We start from the raw sequence: 17969 nt of genomic DNA, 5'->3' as shown, positions 1-17969 counted from the left end.
TTGCAAGGTCGAAGGAAAATGGAAAAGCCTCCCATTGTCTTTTCGTTCACAAATCCTGTCTTAAGGGTATGTCTGTGTATGAATAGGGTGAGCCTGTGACTTGGCTCAGGAACTAAGTATTATTATTATTAATAATAATAATAATAATAATAATAATAATTTATTATTTATACCCCACCCATCTGGCCGGGTTCCCCCAGCCACTCTATTTATCATTACAAAAAGACTGGCCAGGCTCCCCAGGTAATCCAATCAAGTGAACATTAACAGGTAACCTGCCAGACAAGAGATAAACAATGTACTCAGATTTCTGTTGTAGACCGCCCTTTTCTGTGATGTTTGATGTATCTGGGGGGTGGTCTTGGGCTACGCCCCTTCTGTGATGTATGTATGATGCTTCTGGGGGTGGTCTTGGACTCCAGGGTGGGCAATTTTAAATGTCTATATAAGGGCAGGCACGCCTTTGTTCTGGGTCCTCCTCCTTTCTCCTGCCCGTGAGGGGGCACCCTGTTGCAACAGTTCAATAAAGATCAGGGTTACTAGCTGCTTTGCTTCTCAATATTCTCTGGTTGGCCTCTATTCCTTTCTCCTACCGATGGAGAACCTACAAAGGACTCTGTAAGGGCTCTTGTGTACCCCATAAGGGAATAAGGGAAATTTTGTTTACAACAGTTTGATGAGGCCCTAAGCTACTGAAGGTAATGGGGCCCTTTATATGTCCAGCTGTCCTTTGTCAACAACAAATTGTCACTTTTTTGTGTTGAATATATGCTATATGGTAATTTATGGACCCAATAATGTTGCTGTGCAACCAGTTCATGCAGAATGCAGGCACCCTATATATAAAGGTAAAGGGACTCCTGACCATTAGGTCCAGTCGTGACCGACTCTGGGGTTGCACACTCATCTCGCATTATTGGCCGAGGGAGCTGGCGTATAGCTTCCAGGTCATGTGGCCAGCATGACAAAGCCACTTCTGGCGAACCAGAGCAGCACATGGAAACGCCGTTTACATTCCCACTGTAGCGGTTCCTATTTATCTATTTGCATTTTGACGTGCTTTCGAACTGCTAGGTTGGCAGGAGCTGGGACCAAGCAACGGGAGCTCACCCCGTCACAGGGATTCGAACCGCTGACCTTCTGATCAGCAAGCCCTAGACTCTGTGGTTTAACCCACAGCGCCACCTGGGTCCCTACCCTATATATAGAAATGAGCAAACAAGTGATATTTTAGGGAGCAGGCTGGCAGGCGGGGGCCTATTACCTACATCATAGGAGCCTACACAACACAAAACACTGTTGCTGTATGTAGGTATTATTTGTTTTTACCTTATGTTTCGGAAATGTACATCCAGATTTTTTCCTTTACATTTTTGGGGGGCCTTCAAGAGAGTGGGGCCCTAAGCTACAGCTTGTTTTGGTTATACGGAAATCCGGCACTGAATATTATGGTGGGAACTGCCCTGATATCTGCAGATGAAGGGTGATATGCAATAATAATAATAATAACAACAACAATTAATATCGATAATGTCTTGTTGCATGAGAAAATGCATGTTTGTTTCTTTTTGATATTCTTGACAGATAATTAACTTGGGCAAGCCACTGAAAACATTTGGCACAGCTTCCTTGGACATCCTGTGGCCAAAAGAAATCAAGGGAGGCAAATGGCTGCTGTATTTGGTGTCTATCAACTCCAAAGAGTTAGGAGAAGTCCAGTGCGAACCTCAGAATGAAATAAACCCCTTGGGAATTAAGGTAAGTAAGTGTTGCCTGTCGGAACATTTTTGAAATAAATAGCTGACTAACAATTCAGCAGTAATAGGTGTTTGGTGCCTTTAGTTGGCTTCTTAAATAGAGAGTGAAACAACTGTAAGTTTTCGTCATCTTGGCACAGAATTGAGGTGAGTCCTGTGATCTGGCTAGCACCTCTCCAAGCACCTGCTACTGTAGGGATGTATTAAAGACCTTTGGTTACTGGAATAAGGCCGTATGTTGTTGTCTTTGCAAGAGCGCCTGAGAAAAGGTGCAAAAAGGAAATTGGGTGGTGATGCTGCTTTGAGAAGGCTGCAGAATTCAGTTCTCCTGCATAAATCCTGCTCCAACTACTCAGTTGTGTTAATTTTTAAAATCTTCTATAGCACACTTTTTTTAAAAAAAAAAGACCCGACTGCATTTGTATCCCTGTTCAATTTTTATAGATGTCTCGAAGTTCAAGGACAAAACGTCAAGTTGCAGAGAAACAGACAGAGGGTGGCAAAGGCTTTTCTTTGTTTTCAGAAAGAAAATATAAGACTTTGGTAAGCATTTGCCTTAACCGGTTACCGGCTGCTTTGTATCCCCCTCCCTCCCTTTATTTTCCAAATTAGTCACCAAGTGTCGATGCCAAGTGTGGGTATTTATGCAGGGAGATATTATGCATAAAGATTTTGAATTCCTGTTGAATAATTTTATTGAGTTACATGTAACACGTATTTTAAAAAATAACTGTTGTTTTGAAATTTAAAGGATTACAGTGGTACCTCGGCTTATGAAGACAATTGGTTCCAGAAGTCTGTTCATAAACTGAAGCGAACTTTCCCATTGAAAGTAATGGAAAGTGGATTAATCCGTTCCAGATGGGTCCACGGCATTCGTAAACCGAAAATTCGTAAACCGAGGTTCCACTGTACAGTTGCCCGTCACCTTAAAAATGAACACTTTTATCTGGGCATAAATCTTTGCAGATTAGAGCCCAATTTATTAGATTGCAAAGTCTGTGGCAGTTTATGTCCTAATAAAATGATCAGCATTGGACCCAAACTAAGTTAATTGATCTTAGCTTCCATTGAAATCAGTGAGGCAAGTTAGTCTTCACTTACATTAGTTGCTGTTGATTTTCATGAGACTGAATAGCCCAAACCCTATTCCTTTGCTAGGGTGTGTGGATGCAGGCCCGTCTTTCCCATTGGGTTTACTGGTGCGTTGCGCCAGGGCGCTCAGGGGCGCCCCAGCAGGTGGGGGAGCTGCGCGGCGGCCTCCCTTTTCCCTCCTGCACGCCTGCCAGCTGCGCCGCTCAGGGGAGAGCAGGGAGGTAAGCGAGCGGGAGCAGGGGCTTGGTGCCTCCAGCGCCCTTCAGAGGCACTAGGACCCTGTTCCGCTCTGCAGCACCAGGGTCATCCCTCATCCCGGCACTGTGTTTCATTGGTAGAGGCGACGCCACACAGCAGCAGCTCTACCAATGAAACGCAGCGCCAGGGTCATCCCTGCTGGTGGGAAGGCTCTGGATGCTTTGCCGCAGTCTGGGGCTCTCCCTGCGTTCGGGAGCCAAAACGTCCGAGTTCCAGGGCATTTGGGATCCAAGGTACGACTCTATAATCAATTCTACTGAAAGATTTGAAAGTCTTTTCCAGTGGTCCCAGTGGAAGTAGGAGTTTATCCCTTCATACGAACAGCATCTTAGCAATGGAATAAGCTTGATGCAATTAAAAGAGTTCCCTACTGTTTCTGAAAAAGTAAAAGTAAAAAAGCTTTCATTGTTCCTTTTGGCTGCAAAACAGCACATTGGGCAGAAACATTGGGTATCCACCTTAAAAGTATGCACTTTTAATAAAGTTTTGTGTATTTAATGCAGCAATGTAACGGGGAGGCAAACTGTGTCACCATAAGATGCCCCCTACAAGGACTGGACAGCAAGGCATCTGTTGTGTTGCATTCGAGACTATGGAATAGCACTTTTCTAGAGGTAAGCTCTGTTAACTTGCCTTAGATAGATTTGGACCACCTCATTTTATTTGATCCATTGCAAATTTTTCTTTCTTTCTTTCCTACCCCGCTTTACCAGGAATACTCTAAAATGAGCTATCTAGACATTGTCCTTAGAGCGACCATCAGCATTGCTGCGGCAGATAACATAAAGCTGGCAAACGAAGCTACTGATGTGAGTCTCTAACATTTCTTTTAACGATGGAGGCCGTACGCTTCCATAGGCAGGGAGGGAACTGTTCCTTCGGGCACGAGGGGCGCAGCATGTTCAACAGGAAATACTGTATACTTCCATAAGAAACCCTCTTTCAGCCTTCTGGCTGATTTGCCAGGGGCCACATATCCGTGGTGGGTGGGGCCAGGGCAAAAATGGATGGAACCACAATTGTAAATCTCAACTTTTTACAATGGGCTGATTTCTGCACACACGCCTGCATTGCAGGGAATTGGACCATCTGGGTCCCTTCTAACTCTACAATTCAATGAGTCTGCAACTCAGCCCAGGCAAGCAGGAAGCACTGTTGGTATAATAATAATAATAATTTATCATTTATACCCCGCCCATCTGGCCGGGTTCCCCCAGCCACTCTGGGCGGCTTCCAACAAAGCAATTCTAAAATACAGAAATCCATCAAACATTAAAAGCTTCCCTAAACAGGGCTGCCTTGAGATGCCTTCTAAAGGTCTGGTAATTGTTGTTCTCTTTGACCTCTAGTGGGAGGGCATTCCACAGGGTGGGTGCCACTACCGAGAAGGCCCTCTGCTTCTACCGAGAAGTGCAAAGATACAGTCCAGCCTGGCAAAAACACCCGGGGAGGCTGCATAGCAGGGGGAGTGAGAAGGGTGTAGCCTGGAGAGAGGGGGTGTGGGTGGCGAGATCCAGATAGAGCTGCTTTTAAGGGCTGCATTTGCCCCCACCCCACCGAACCTAAGACTTTCCACTTTGCTATAGACCAGGGTTTCCCGAACTCGGGTCTCCAGCCGTTGTGTGGACTACAACTCCCATCACCCCTAGCTAGCAGGACCCAGTGGTCAGGGATGTTGGGAACTGTAGTCCAAAAACAGCTGGAGACCCAAGTTTGGGAAACCCTATTGCAGACAATACTGAGCTAGATAGTCCAAAGGACCTGCTCTTGGGTATAAGATATCCTTCCTTCCTTCCTACTTTTAGTCGGTAGTAATAAACCATCTGAAAAACGGTTTAACATTGTCCATTATGATTCCATTGCTCAAAAGGATGCAGATTTTTAAAGTTCAACGCATTGTGCCCAGCTGTCTTCTCCACTGACATCTATGTACTTTCCTGATCTGTAGGTGCGGGTGACTGTCTTCCCTGCAAAGACAGTAGCTCTGTATAAAGGGGTGCCTTGGTGGATCATCTTAGTAGCTATTCTTGCAGGCTTGCTAATGCTTGCTCTGTTGGTATTCTTGCTATGGAAGGTGAGTTGTTTTACTAATATGCTATTTTAATATGTGCACCACACATCATGGTTGTTTTTTTTAAAACAGATGGAAAGATGCCACCACCTACTTAGTACAGTGGTACCTCGGTTTATGAACACAATTGGTTCCGGAAGTCTGTTCATAAACTGAAGCGTTCATAAACTGAAGCGAACTTTCCCATTCAAAGTAATGGAAAGTGAATTAATCCGTTCCAGACGGTCTGCGGAGTAAGCGTTCATAAACTGAAGCAAAATTTCCCATTGAAAGTAATGGAAAGTGGATTAATCCGTTCCAGACGGGTCCGCGGAGTACTTAAACTGAAGCGTTCGTAAACTGAAGCATGGGTGTAATTGGTTCCGGAAGTCTGTTCATAAACTGAAGCGTTCATAAACTGAAGTGAACTTTCCCATTCAAAGTAATGGAAAATGAATTAATCCGTTCCAGATGGGTCCGCGGCGTTCATAAACCGAAAATTCATAAACCGAGGTGTTCATAAACCGAGGTTCCACTGTATAGGGAAATGTCTTTCCTTTGGTTGAGATGTTAAGTGAAACAACTTGCCTAAACGAGCAAGTAGTAGGGGTAAAAATCAGTTTTGATGTTATTTGTGCTAAAAAAAAACCTGGCGGTAATTTTGAACTCATGTGCATTTTATTTTTTGTAGGATAGCATTTATCTTCATAAGATGTCAACGTAGTACATTTGTAACACGAAAATTAATTTTGAGACTGTTATTAAATGGGGAAGCAATTCCTAATTTTAAAATAAATATGCATATACATGACTCAATCTTGTTAGGATTGAAATGTTGGCACTGAGGCTTCTGAAAAGAATTCTGAAAGTAACCAAGTTCATAAAGGAGACCACATGTAATGCTAAGCCAAACCATAGCTTAGCACGACCAATCAAATGCCCAGATTTCTGGAAAGAATACCATGACAACCGTGTTCCTCTAATACTGCTCCTGCTGCGAGATAAGCTATGGTTTGGCTTAGTGTTACATCTAAATCAGACCCGCGGTTTATCTCCCCCAAACCACAAGTAGCAAGCCATAGAATAAACCTTGACTACTGTTCATGGTTTATCTGCAGCATGATGAATCTTGAGTCTAGGTTTGGATGCAACACCAAGCCACGCCATGGCTTATTTCAGCGCAGCATAGTAGGAACAGAAGTGGAGGAAGAACAAAGCAGCCACAATCTTCTTCTCAAGAAACCCACAAATTTTCCTCATTCGTGCCAAGCTATGATTTGGTTTAACTTTTTTCTGTATGAACTGGGCCAGTCTCTTTCAGTTCGCTTCAGAATCCTGTCCTTTGTAGATATGTAAAAATAGCCTAGCATTATGTGTGAACCAGGTCACCATCTTGAGATGTTTTTCACATATCTACATCTAAACACGCTGTCTGTGTGTGTGTGTGTGTGTGTGTATACATGAATGTGCTTCCCCTTGCATCAAAGGATAATTGATAAGGATTTCAGCTCGCTATCTAATAGACCCAATCATTCTCTGTGTGAAACGCTGTTGCCCAGGTGTATGGAGATTCCCATAGGACTCAATATGTCACCCTTTCCACTACCTCAGTGTGTAGGACGATGCAGTGTGCCAAAAACCTTATAGGAAATGGGAGGTTCGTGAACACCTCCCACAGTTCTTCCTCTCAGTGCTGTTCAGATTATTTGAAGTCAAGGTGTTGAGTTGCCCACAAAAATATGGGACACAGAAATTCCATCAGAAACCTTTTTATACATAGGCTGAAAAAGGGTCTTCATAGTCACTCCCTCTTTAAAACACCTGTTTGATTTCTCAGAAAAGTGAATCGCGTTTTGTTTTCTGCTAGAGAAAACAAACATGTGATTTCAGCCTCATGCATGGAGCATTTGTATCCGGTTCCCCCAAATAGTCTTTTTTTAAATTAATGTTTGCCAGCCTGCTGATAATGTACAGTGGTTCCTCGCAAGACGAATTTAATTCGTTCCAGGAGTCAATTCGTCCTACGAAAAATTCGTCTTGCGAGTTGCGGTTTCCCATAGGAATGCATTGAAACTTAATCAATGTGTTCCTATGGGCTCCGGGGGACTGGTGGCGGCGCTTGCTCTCTTGGCTTGGGGAAGGCTTGCTCTCTTGCCTGCCTGCCTGCCTGCCTTCCCCGAGCCAAGAGAGCAAGCGCTGACAGCTATAGCGTGGCAAGAAGGCAAAAAAGATCAGCTGTCAGCCTTCTTGCCGCGCTACAGCTGGTTCCCCCTTTGTTGTGGCTCGCCCGCTTCCTCTTTCTATGGCCGCGCTTCGCAAGACGAATCGGTGGTCATAGAAAACCTCGCCGTCTTGCGAATGCCTCGCGCAATGCAAAACTCTTTCGTCTTGCGACTTTTTCGTTGTGCAAGGCATTCGTCTTGCGAGGTACCACTGTATAATGTATATAACCGAAGGGTGAAAACAGCAAGTGACAAAGCCAGAGATGGAAAAGTCCTACTGCAAGCAAGTCAGCTTCAAAGGTTATTGTAGAACTGTGACATAATTGGATGGATATTTTAACACGCGTATACATATGGTTCACCTTCTTTTTTCTTCTTCCTCTTTTTTTTTGCTTTTCATATTAGTCCGTAACATTGACTAAATGCCTTACTTCCTTATAGTGTGGTTTCTTCAAGAGAGATAAGAAAGATCATTATGATGCCAAATATCACAAGGCTGAAATCCATGCTCAGCCATCTGATAAAGAGAGGCTTACTTCTGATGCATAGTATTGATCTACTTCTGTAATTGGTAATTGATCAGTTTTTTTGAATTTGTTAGCTGCTGCGGGACACGCTTTTTGGTTGTGGTGGCTAATGACTGGAAGCTTGCTGCATCTGTTTCCATTAATTGCTGCGTTTCCAAAATATCAATTTGCGCTTGCTTATGTCGTTTATAACCGTCTCTCCCTCTCTCAATGCACGAGGACGCAAATCCTTTCGTCAATTATTTTTAACAGCTGTTTACTTGTGCGCTCTTCCTTGAAATTCTGAAGGCTTTCCGCTTAAGGATGGCAATCCAGCTTCGCAACACTTAGGCTCATGATCCAGGTGACAGATTTTGCCCCTGGAGCTATGTTATTCTGCTATGGGAACAAAAGGAAATGTTCTAAGGAACCCCTGGGCTCCGTTCTTCATTGAGAAGATGGGTTCTATCAGGAGCAAACTAGACATGACGTTAAAGGCATCTGCACGCTTCAATATGCAGATCGTAAAAAAAATAAAAATAAAAATGGAAATACTGTAGCATCATCTGAAAAGAAGAGGGGATGATAATTGTCAGGATCCCTCCCTTCTCCGAAATTGCTGTTCACCTTGGGAGGAAATCCCTCGCTGTGATTCCTGCACCCACCCTGGCCAAAGCAAATGCGAGCTCCAGAAGAGGGATTTTCCGCAGCAAAGGAGGAATTGGTCAAATTACCCCTCCCCACATGCTGCAATCCAAATAATGATCGGTCCTATCCCTATGGCTGATGCTATATGTAATTTTTAATACCTTCACATTAAACTAAATGCCAAAGTTGAATGTCCTATATAGTTTGGCCCAGAGGCAAGCTTTCCTGAAAACCACGAGGGAAATTGTGGGGCCAAGCTGCTATTCACTGGCAAACAACAAGGAGCTAGGTAACTCCAGCTCGCTCACCTAGATATAGGAGCATTTTCAGATGTGAGGCTAGGACAGCCTTGGAACCTCCTGTGCTGTTTTGTTCGAATGTGAGTCGATAGCATGAAAGAGAAAGCAGGAAAGATTTGAATAGAAATGGCATCCGTCCCAACTTTAGCTTTCCCACTGAAACGTGAAGCAAGAAGCTCTAAGCTTGGGGGGAGGGGAATGGTTTTCTTGCACCGACTGCGGTGCAAGTTTTCATACAGGTAGTTAATGAAACTATTAGAGGTGGTTCATTTAAACCTGCCTGTGGGTTCTTTCAGCATTAAAAACAATCGTCACTATGGCATTAGCATTTTAAGGTTTTACTTCCCCAATCCATCACATAGTTAAAGCTGCAATCCTGTACCCATTTACCTGGGAGAATGCTCTGCTGATCTGAGTGGGAGTTTAATTTGAGTAGACATGTATACGATTGTGGTGGGTGGGTGGGTGGTTGCGCGCGCGCATCTGGACTGTGGACTGTGATTGCAGCCCACGACAATTAAATCAATGTGAGATTTGACATAGGCTTCAATATAGCATGAGCCATACCATATATCGATTGTAGGATTCTAGATATGTTTTGCTCCTATGCTCAGAAGTTCAATAGCTTTATTAACCACTAACGCATGCCGAAAGCCTTTATTGCTGGTACTGCTTTCTCTCATAAAGGGCTGTTCTCAATTTGTCAATTTCTGTGGGAAGTTTATGGTAAATTGTGAACTTCTGTTTCTATCCTTAAATATGCATTTCTCCTCTGAAGCTTGCCTTCTGCATGATGCCGTGTGCTGTTGCGAAAACCTGAAGTCATATTTAAGTAAATATATATCATATTCTGCTTGCTGGATTGCCAAGACAACCACTTTCATCTTTAACGAGCAAAAGCATTACCTCTAAAAGAAGCTGAAATGAGTCATTTGTCAGACAAAACGAGCATTTATCTTATGAGTCTGTTGAACAATCTCAAGACTCATGCACTGAGGTGAGGGGTGGATCCAGAGCCCTATCAGCTACTAATCTGGTGCCCAATTATCATGAGTGAACAGTCGGAGGCAAGATAATGCCTGCAGATGTTTGTGCTAATTCCCTGTATCCATAGGTGGTCTTCAGATCTCACGAGATTTGCTGAAACCAATCAGAAGCACCATTAAGCAGAGCATTCAACATGCTGAACAGTGAGCTGCCAGCCCCAGCCAATCTCAGCTTGAGAGACTAGAGATAAACGCCCTTCTTGCAGTTCCTGCAGGCATTTCTCATATGTTGGCAAGAGGAACGCACAGGGCCCTATCATTAGAAAAACGGGACATCTCAAGGACATTGAGATCCCAGGGAAACTGGTGATAAGATTTACAGGCCCATGGGAGTAAACGAGTCAGGCTTCTGGCCTCCAGAGCGCATAGAATAACCAAGGCTGCCCCCCTCTCCCCGCAGGGATGGAGAACAGTCCCTACAGAGCATTGGTCTCTTGTGTATTATTAATATACCTGCAGCCCTACTGTCGGGTCTGGCGGCTGCAAGTACAAATCAGGCAGCTGGGGGCGTGAGGGTCAGCATTCATACCAAGCTAGGAGGGAAGACGCTGGGAAATAGCAAGACTGAACAGCCTCACTCTTCCACTGAGTTCTGTGGGATGTAGCTTTGAGGCCGTCAAGTGGTGAGACAGGTTCTTTCCACTTCTTGTTGCCCCCCCAGCCTTCTGTGAAGTGAGAAGGCCGATCCCTTCCCTCCCTCCCAAAGTTCTTTAGAAAAGTGGAGAGCCTTGCACAAGAGAAGTTTTCACTGCTGAATGCCTTTCGACCTGGTCTTCATTCCCTTACTTTCATCCCTTATGAATCCTCAGTTTGTGCTAGAGAGTTGGGTTTTTGTTTTTTGGAGGGGGGAGAAGAGTTAGGTTTCTATCTTTCTATCCAAGCTGGCACCAAGTGAGAAGCCATTCCCAGTTCTGCCCACCTCACCCCCCAAGTTCTGATACGCAGAACTTGAAATCAATATTTTGCTCTGTTTGTCACTTAAGAAATTCCTCACTGCCACCAGATACCGTATTTGTGGGACCTTGTTCTACAGGGAACTGTTTCCATAGTTTGCTAATATAGGATTATTAATCCAGAATCCACAAACTCGCCTTTTATCTTGACAACATACAGAGTATAACTATGTTGGCTATCTATCTATCATCTATCTATCATTTTTATAAGGTAGATCTGAGATTAATGGAAGTGATTTCTATTTACCTGCTTGGATTGTGCTCTTTGCCGACTCCTGCTGCTGCTGTATTTGGGGTGCTGCATTTTGCCTGTTCTCTTTAAAGGAAGGCTTGTCTGTGTTCTGCCGGCGCAAGGATGTAACCGCACATTTAACTCCTATCTTGGATTTCCTTCCCCTACAGTGTGGGTTCTTCCAGCGTTCCAGGTACGATGACAGCGTCCCACGCTACCACGCTGTAAGAATTCGGAAAGAGGAGAGGCAGATCAAAGAAGGAAAAACTAAAGAGAATTATGCAAAAAAACAGTGGATCACGAAATGGGATGAAAATGAAAGCTATTCCTAGGGATCACCCCTGAACTGAAGGCTTATTTTAAAAAAAAATGTGTATTTGATTCACATGATGGAAGGATGGAAGTCCTATGTACAGAAACAGCTGCCTTTTAAAAAAATATTGTTACTTCTATATGAAAGCATTTTTTGTTTTACAGACCTAACTTTTAAGACTGCTTAAACCAATCTACATGCCTTATCTAAAATGTCCAATGTTCAAAAGCCATTTCAGTTTTAATCCAAACTATCAGGCAGGAAAGGAAGATGGGAGAGCCTTTAGAGCAAATATAATCTCAGGCTGCTCTGTCTCTTTGTCAAATGGTTGAGCCAATTGTGTGGGAGAGGCGTTTGTCTGAGAGCTAAATAGAGATGAAGTAACCTGAGATATGTGGCTTATTAGAACTCTCCTGCGAGGATTTGAAGTGTGCATTAGTTTGAACTGCATGTTCGTTCCTGTCTCAACCTGGCTAACCTTTCCCTGTTTTTTTGCATACCTGAGCAGCTAACCTAGATCCCCAACCTCACTTGGATGAAAGATACTATGATCATTTCCCTAAACATGGGTGCTCTTTTAACATTTCAGTTTGTTGGTCTTTTGTTATTTAAATCTGTGTCTTGGTGGAAGGGGATATCGCCTTGCATGGAATGCAACGGTCACTTTTTTTTGCGAGGAGAGTCCGGCCACAGAACACTACGCAGACACATATATGGTATGAGACTTGAGTGTGACAGAGTGGTACCTCTCCCATTTGTGGTTGCAACTTCCCAGTGGTAGCAAGCCAAGCATTAACTTTGGAACATGCTTTATATTTCCTGTTTTTTAGGGACATCCCAGCCCCGCCCCCCCTGCCCCCCCCCAAAACCTGGAATATACTTTCCTTTAATCACATGCATATGGAAGCTGGTTGTAAGTATTCACTTGCGAAAGACACTCTGCAAATGGTCGCAAGTTTATTCCTTCCCATTTCTAGGATTAAGCCATGGCACTGAAAATAGGTTGTCAACTTTAGTGGGAGTCTGCTAAAATCAAACCTTTCACTTTGCCCATGTAAGTGAAGTAACGGGTTCTTTCATTTTGGGGGAAATGCTTGGATTTTGAAAGGCTTTTTTGTTTTGTGAAAAAACAAAACAAAACCCCGCATGCAACAGAAGCAAACGTTTCCCGACATTTTGTAAAGCTTTCGTGCATTTGGTTGGTTGTTGGGTTCATTTGTTTTTTTGTTTCTGCCAATACATGTGTATGTGTTCTTGTAAAAAAAAAGTATGCATTCAAGAACCAATGCAAATTGGTGTGGCTAAATTTCTAAAGGAGAGGTGAAGCTTAGCTTTGTCTGGAAGTCATATTCACGTGGAAGCCATTCCTTCTGTCTATGAATATATGGAGAATAGGGGATGTTTCTCAGTAGTGAGAGCGTGGCACTTTGCATGAATTTAAATAGGGGTTGCCATATTACCCAAAGCTGGGTTTTTTAGCATTTTTTTTAAGCCCTGCTTGCCATATGTCCAGGTTTTCCCGATTCGTTTTGGAAAAATCCACCCTGACTCCATTTTGCAACCCGATTCCTGCATGTGTCTAGGAAAACGCGGACATATGGCAGCCCTAATTTAAAGGCACTCTTTCCTTTAACTACTGTACTGATTCTATTGTGGCAAAGGGAGGGGAGTTTTAAAGCTACTGCCCTGCCACCCCAAAAAATTACCACCCGCCCACATACATAGCGGCATCGACATGTGTACTTCAAGTAAATTTGAAAACAGTGCAATCGTATACACGTCTACTCAGGAGCAGGTCCTGTCGAGTTCCATGGGTCTTACTCCTAAATAAGCATCTATACGATTGCGCCCTAAATCTGCTAATTCCTTGTCCTAACTCTTGTGCACAGCCAGTGGAAGCCAGCATAATCTTAAAACGTGCAATAGGCCATGTTTCAATCATGCTTTTTAAAGATCACTTTGTGTGCCCCTGTTGCTCACACCAAATATATACAGGTTTGTTTTTAAAAGCTTGAATATTGGTTGTACTTTTTGTATATACTGTAAGTCATTCCTATATATTTATTTTTACCATAAATCTTTGTCTTTGACTTACTTTGTCTTTGACTTGGCTTAACTTACTGTTAAGCCAAAGATTTTTTTTTAAATGAACTTTAAATATAGTGAGCAATAGTGTGTAAAGAGTTCAGGGTTTAAGACCGAACACTTTCCACCAGATGTGCCAATTCTTAAACCTTTGGATACCAACGACTAAAACATTCTTGTAAAATCTTCTTTATACATATTTATGATTGTGTAATAGAGGAAGTATTGTATCTTCTGAATAATTTGTGCACTAATGCATACCTGCAGATGTTTTATCTATAGAAATTTTATATGACTAACTTATGTGGCAAGTGTTCCATGGGGGGGTGGGGGCGAGGGGGGAGGTTTTCTAGCTCTGTATTTGCAACAAGATCAACTACTGCAAATGTTATCGCACTTGAAACAAAGGATAAGCTATGAATAAATTTAACTATGGATCTTCACCGGTCCAATTTAAGACTACTGAGTAAATCTCCTAAATACTTATGGTAAATTTTGATTTTAAGAATAGTTCCATACAGTTTGATACTTGTGATTGTAACCAAGGTATTTGCTGTTTTTTTTTAAGCTACATCTCTATATAAACTAAAAAAAGCCCTCATTGGTACTGATTAAGCAAGGATAATAAATGTGCTGTAACATTTACTATATATGAAATATCAACAGAAGCTTTAGTATGTGCAGATAGTTTGAGATTGGGTGAAAACTATGCAAACTTTTAAATATTTATCATCAGGAACCACTCTATATGCCTTACAGTTACACTACAAAATAAATAAATAAAAATAAATCACTAGCTGATGCCGAGTGTCCTTTCCAAGGCTGTCAAGTTCAACTTCTTTCATTCCACCTTGATCTGGGATCACTCAGTCACTAGAGCCAGAGACCCTTAATCTCTACAGTCGTGGGTTCAAGACTCATGTTGGGCAAAAGATTTCTGCACTGTTGCAGGGAGTGGGGCAAAATGACCCTTGTGGTCTCTTTCCAACTCAAGGCTTCATAGAATCATAGTCTTCGGACCAACCAAAAAGAAAAAAGAAAAAAAATCTCTCACCACACAGTTTATATTTTAAAAGTGTTATTTTTTCCCAAAGGCCTTTTTAAAAAAAATAAATATTTAAACTTATTATTGCCAAGCTTCATTTACCAACTATGGTGCCTCGCAACGTATTCCACCAAATACTGCTGCTTTGTATCCCACTCAGCTAAACAGCTTGTCTCCTACAAGAGCCTCATAGCAGCATATTATTGGGTGCAGCACATCTTAAATCATCATCATTCAGGATCCCACAGCTATGGGCTTTGAAACTTGAAAAGGCAGAACTTTAAAACACTACTGCATCTTCTCATTAAAAAAACCAACACAATTGTAATTCTGGTGCCTTGTCGGAAAAAAGTGGGGGCAAATCCATAGGCAATGCTAAATTAGGGCTGGTCTTTATACTAAAGTGTCCTCTCAAGTCACGTCACTGGTATATATATTCGTTTTATACACTGACTGTCGCTAACATCAAATGTTAAATCACGGCTAAAAATCACCTGTGGATATTTGTATAAAAAGTGTGAAATAAATTTTGTATGAAAAGCTCTTTCTGTGACGGTGTATTGTGTGCAACTTATATATTTTTTATTTCTGCAAACTTGTAACCAATATTAAGTCTGGTTAGGGCCACTCCACACAGTATACAGCAAAAAACACAAAATCAAAACAGCTAAACTAAACAAACAACAAACACTTCGAGATTCAAAATATAAAATGCTTGGCAAAGTAAAAGCTATGCCGTTCTCTCACCAGGGTATTTATGCATAGCTGCCAAGTTATCCCTCTTTTTAAGGGATTTCCCCTTATGCTGAATAGGCTTCCTCGCGAGAAAAGGGAAAACTTGGCAGCTATGTATTTATGATTATAGAGGCAAATCAAGAAAACCTATTAGTTTCAGACTCGGATTTAAACCGATTCCACCACTAAAATAATCTAAGGGTAATTCCTCCGATGGAGGATGAGATTCAGGAATCTTTAGTATACTATACGAAACTATACCTTTCCTGTATTAGATATAATTCAATTTATAGATTATATCATTTAGGCTGCAATCCAGTTCACACTTACTTGGAAGTAAGTCCCATTGAACATAGTGATACTTCCTCTTGAGTAACAATGAACAGGATTTTCACAGTCAGCAATTCTTAACAAAACATACAGAACTGTCAAACAAAAAAGGATGTTGGACGCATGAGTTACTATGTTATACAACATGGTATACAATCAAAATAGAATAAGGCGCCAGACCAAGGCAATTACCATCAACATTTTTCTAAAGTGTTTAAAGTAGAGTTTATTCACAGATTAACTTTTATCATTTTCATATTTTATAGAAAGGAAGATATTACCAGTATGCGCAGGGAAATATCACAAATTTTACTATGACCCTGGAAAGAAATAAGTGCGGATGTGCAGCGTTGAATGTGGACCACAAAATTCTACCCTCGCTATTAGCAGAACGATTAAAATCAGGGACTTTTTTAAGCACAAAGATCAGTTAACTGTTTAAAACAGCCATCAGAAAATGAGGGAAATTACTACTGTTTCTTTGGCTGATCGACAGTAGGTTATTGATGCAGAAAAGACTTTTAATACAGCAGAGAGGCATTTTTATGAGAGAAGCTTTGAGGGACCATTGCATGAGACCAGTTATGAGAGCCTGGGTAGATTACATAGGGCCACTTTGCTTAGGATTCTGAAAAATGCTAAATTTCACAACTCTGGGGAGGGGAGGGAGGTAAGGTAAGGTTATTGCCCATTTTCTCATTGGAAGGAAGTCCTGGCCAATTTAGCCTCAACATAAATACTGTAATGCAATGGATGAACATTGCCAAACATTTGTGAATAATTCAGGAAATACTGTGTGACTATTTTACAAGCTTGATTATTAAATATTTTCAGGAATGTAGCAAATAAGGACAATAAGGGGTGGGAGGGCAAGAACAAAGCGTTGCAAAAAATTCTTGAGTTTTTTTGGAAATTGTTGCTGGTGTCAGGGGAGGGGGGAGCCTGGTATTCGATGGTCATGTCAGAATTGACACAAATTTAAAAGCGCAGGCAAGTCACGGAGCTCCGAAGGATGCCTTGGGATTTTTTTTAAAAACCATGTATTTTGGAATTATAAATATCCTCAGGAACATCCCTTACTGGAAATCCTGCCAGTGTTGGCTGATTATTTCCAAAAGCCCTTGTGATCTATTCATTTATAATTTGCAGGGATTTCCTGTATTTATAATTCGGTCATTTCAATTCAGAATTTAAACATTGCTTTTGTATGTTCTTTTGTACATTTCTGTTTTCTTACAAGTAAAATATTTTTTTAAGTCCTGCTAAAAAACAAAAAAAGGGAACCTCCTTACAGTTTCAATGGAACATTTCTTTGTAAAGACAAGCATGGCTAGGCTGTTCGACACACTGCTATTAAGGGCCCCTCATTTTTCAAAGAATTGTGTTTAGGATTACGGCTGTGAAACTAAATCCTATACATGTACATGTGAAAAAGGATTGTAGTTTCACTAACGATAGATCAGGTCTCATGTTGTCATTACACCATTGCATTTGGGAGTTCCAGCCGGTTACGCAGCTATGCATAATATACTTATTAAATTCAAGGATAAACAACAACAACAACAGATTTTACATGTCCACAATATAGGAATCAATTCTTTGTCACGCTGATTCCACATTTGACAGTTCAGGGAGGTCTCTTCAGCAACCAATAAATAGAAGTGGTGTTTGAGAATCAGCAGCCACTACCAAAGGGAGGAACCAACACACAAATGCATGAAAATGATAGTTATGCAGTAAGGTGTAGGTCTACTGCACTGCAGAAAACTACGACCTTTTCACAGAATGTGTATGCATCAGCTATGTAGTACTCAGTGTAGTGGATGGGGGGGGGGGAAGTACTCAGTAAAACATGCATTATGTTTACTAATAACTAAGATATTGACTAGGTTGGGAAAGTAATCCAAAAACTATCCCGAAAGAATAGTCCCTGCTACTCAAAATTAATCTTGCAATACAATTCTACTCTGCTGAGAAGCGATATCTAGTGAGAAGTAAATCCAATTGGACTTGCTCTCCGGTGTGTATAGGGTTGCATCTTTAATAATGTGTTATAGATTCCAATTCAAACTGCTGCAACGGGGTGAGCTCCCGTTGCTCTGTCCCAGCTCCTGCCAACCTAGAAGTTAAAAAGCACACCAGTGTGAGTAGATAAATAGGTACCGCTGTGGCAGGAAGGTAAACGGTGTTTTGGTGCGCTCTGGTTTCCGTCACGGTATCCCGTTGTGCCAAAAGTGGTTTAGTCCTGCTGGCCACATGACTCGGAAAGCTGTCTGTGGACAAACGCCGGCTCCCTTGGCTTGAAAGCGAGATGAGCGCCGCACCCCATAGTCACCTTTGACTGGAGTAACTGTCCAGGGGTCCTTTACATTTTTTTACCTTATAGATTCCAATC

The 17969-nt window shown here is 42.0% G+C and overlaps 1 protein-coding gene across 2 annotated transcripts in view; it reads left to right on the top strand.

Annotated features, from left to right (window-relative positions):
- Window positions 1-15053, top strand: part of ITGA6 (integrin subunit alpha 6) — a 59622-nt gene extending 44569 nt beyond the window's left edge. Inside the window, exons 20-26 of one of the 2 annotated variants that reach the window (XM_035135254.2) lie at window positions 1585-1758; window positions 2202-2300; window positions 3614-3724; window positions 3824-3919; window positions 5059-5184; window positions 7824-7953; window positions 11237-15053. In XM_035135254.2, the coding sequence (XP_034991145.2) occupies window positions 1585-1758; window positions 2202-2300; window positions 3614-3724; window positions 3824-3919; window positions 5059-5184; window positions 7824-7931 (714 nt within the window). In that variant the 3' untranslated portion in view covers window positions 7932-7953; window positions 11237-15053. The remainder of the gene's footprint in view (window positions 1-1584; window positions 1759-2201; window positions 2301-3613; window positions 3725-3823; window positions 3920-5058; window positions 5185-7823; window positions 7954-11236) is intronic. The other variant, XM_060281114.1, reaches the window with a different exon arrangement.
- Window positions 15054-17969: the final 2916 nt, after the last annotated feature.

Source organism: Zootoca vivipara, chromosome 1 (assembly GCF_963506605.1).
Source record: "Zootoca vivipara chromosome 1, rZooViv1.1, whole genome shotgun sequence".
Classification (NCBI taxonomy): Eukaryota; Metazoa; Chordata; class Lepidosauria; order Squamata; family Lacertidae; genus Zootoca; species Zootoca vivipara.
Note: the sequence above shows the minus strand (reverse complement) of the source record. Positions and strands in the feature narration are given on the sequence as shown.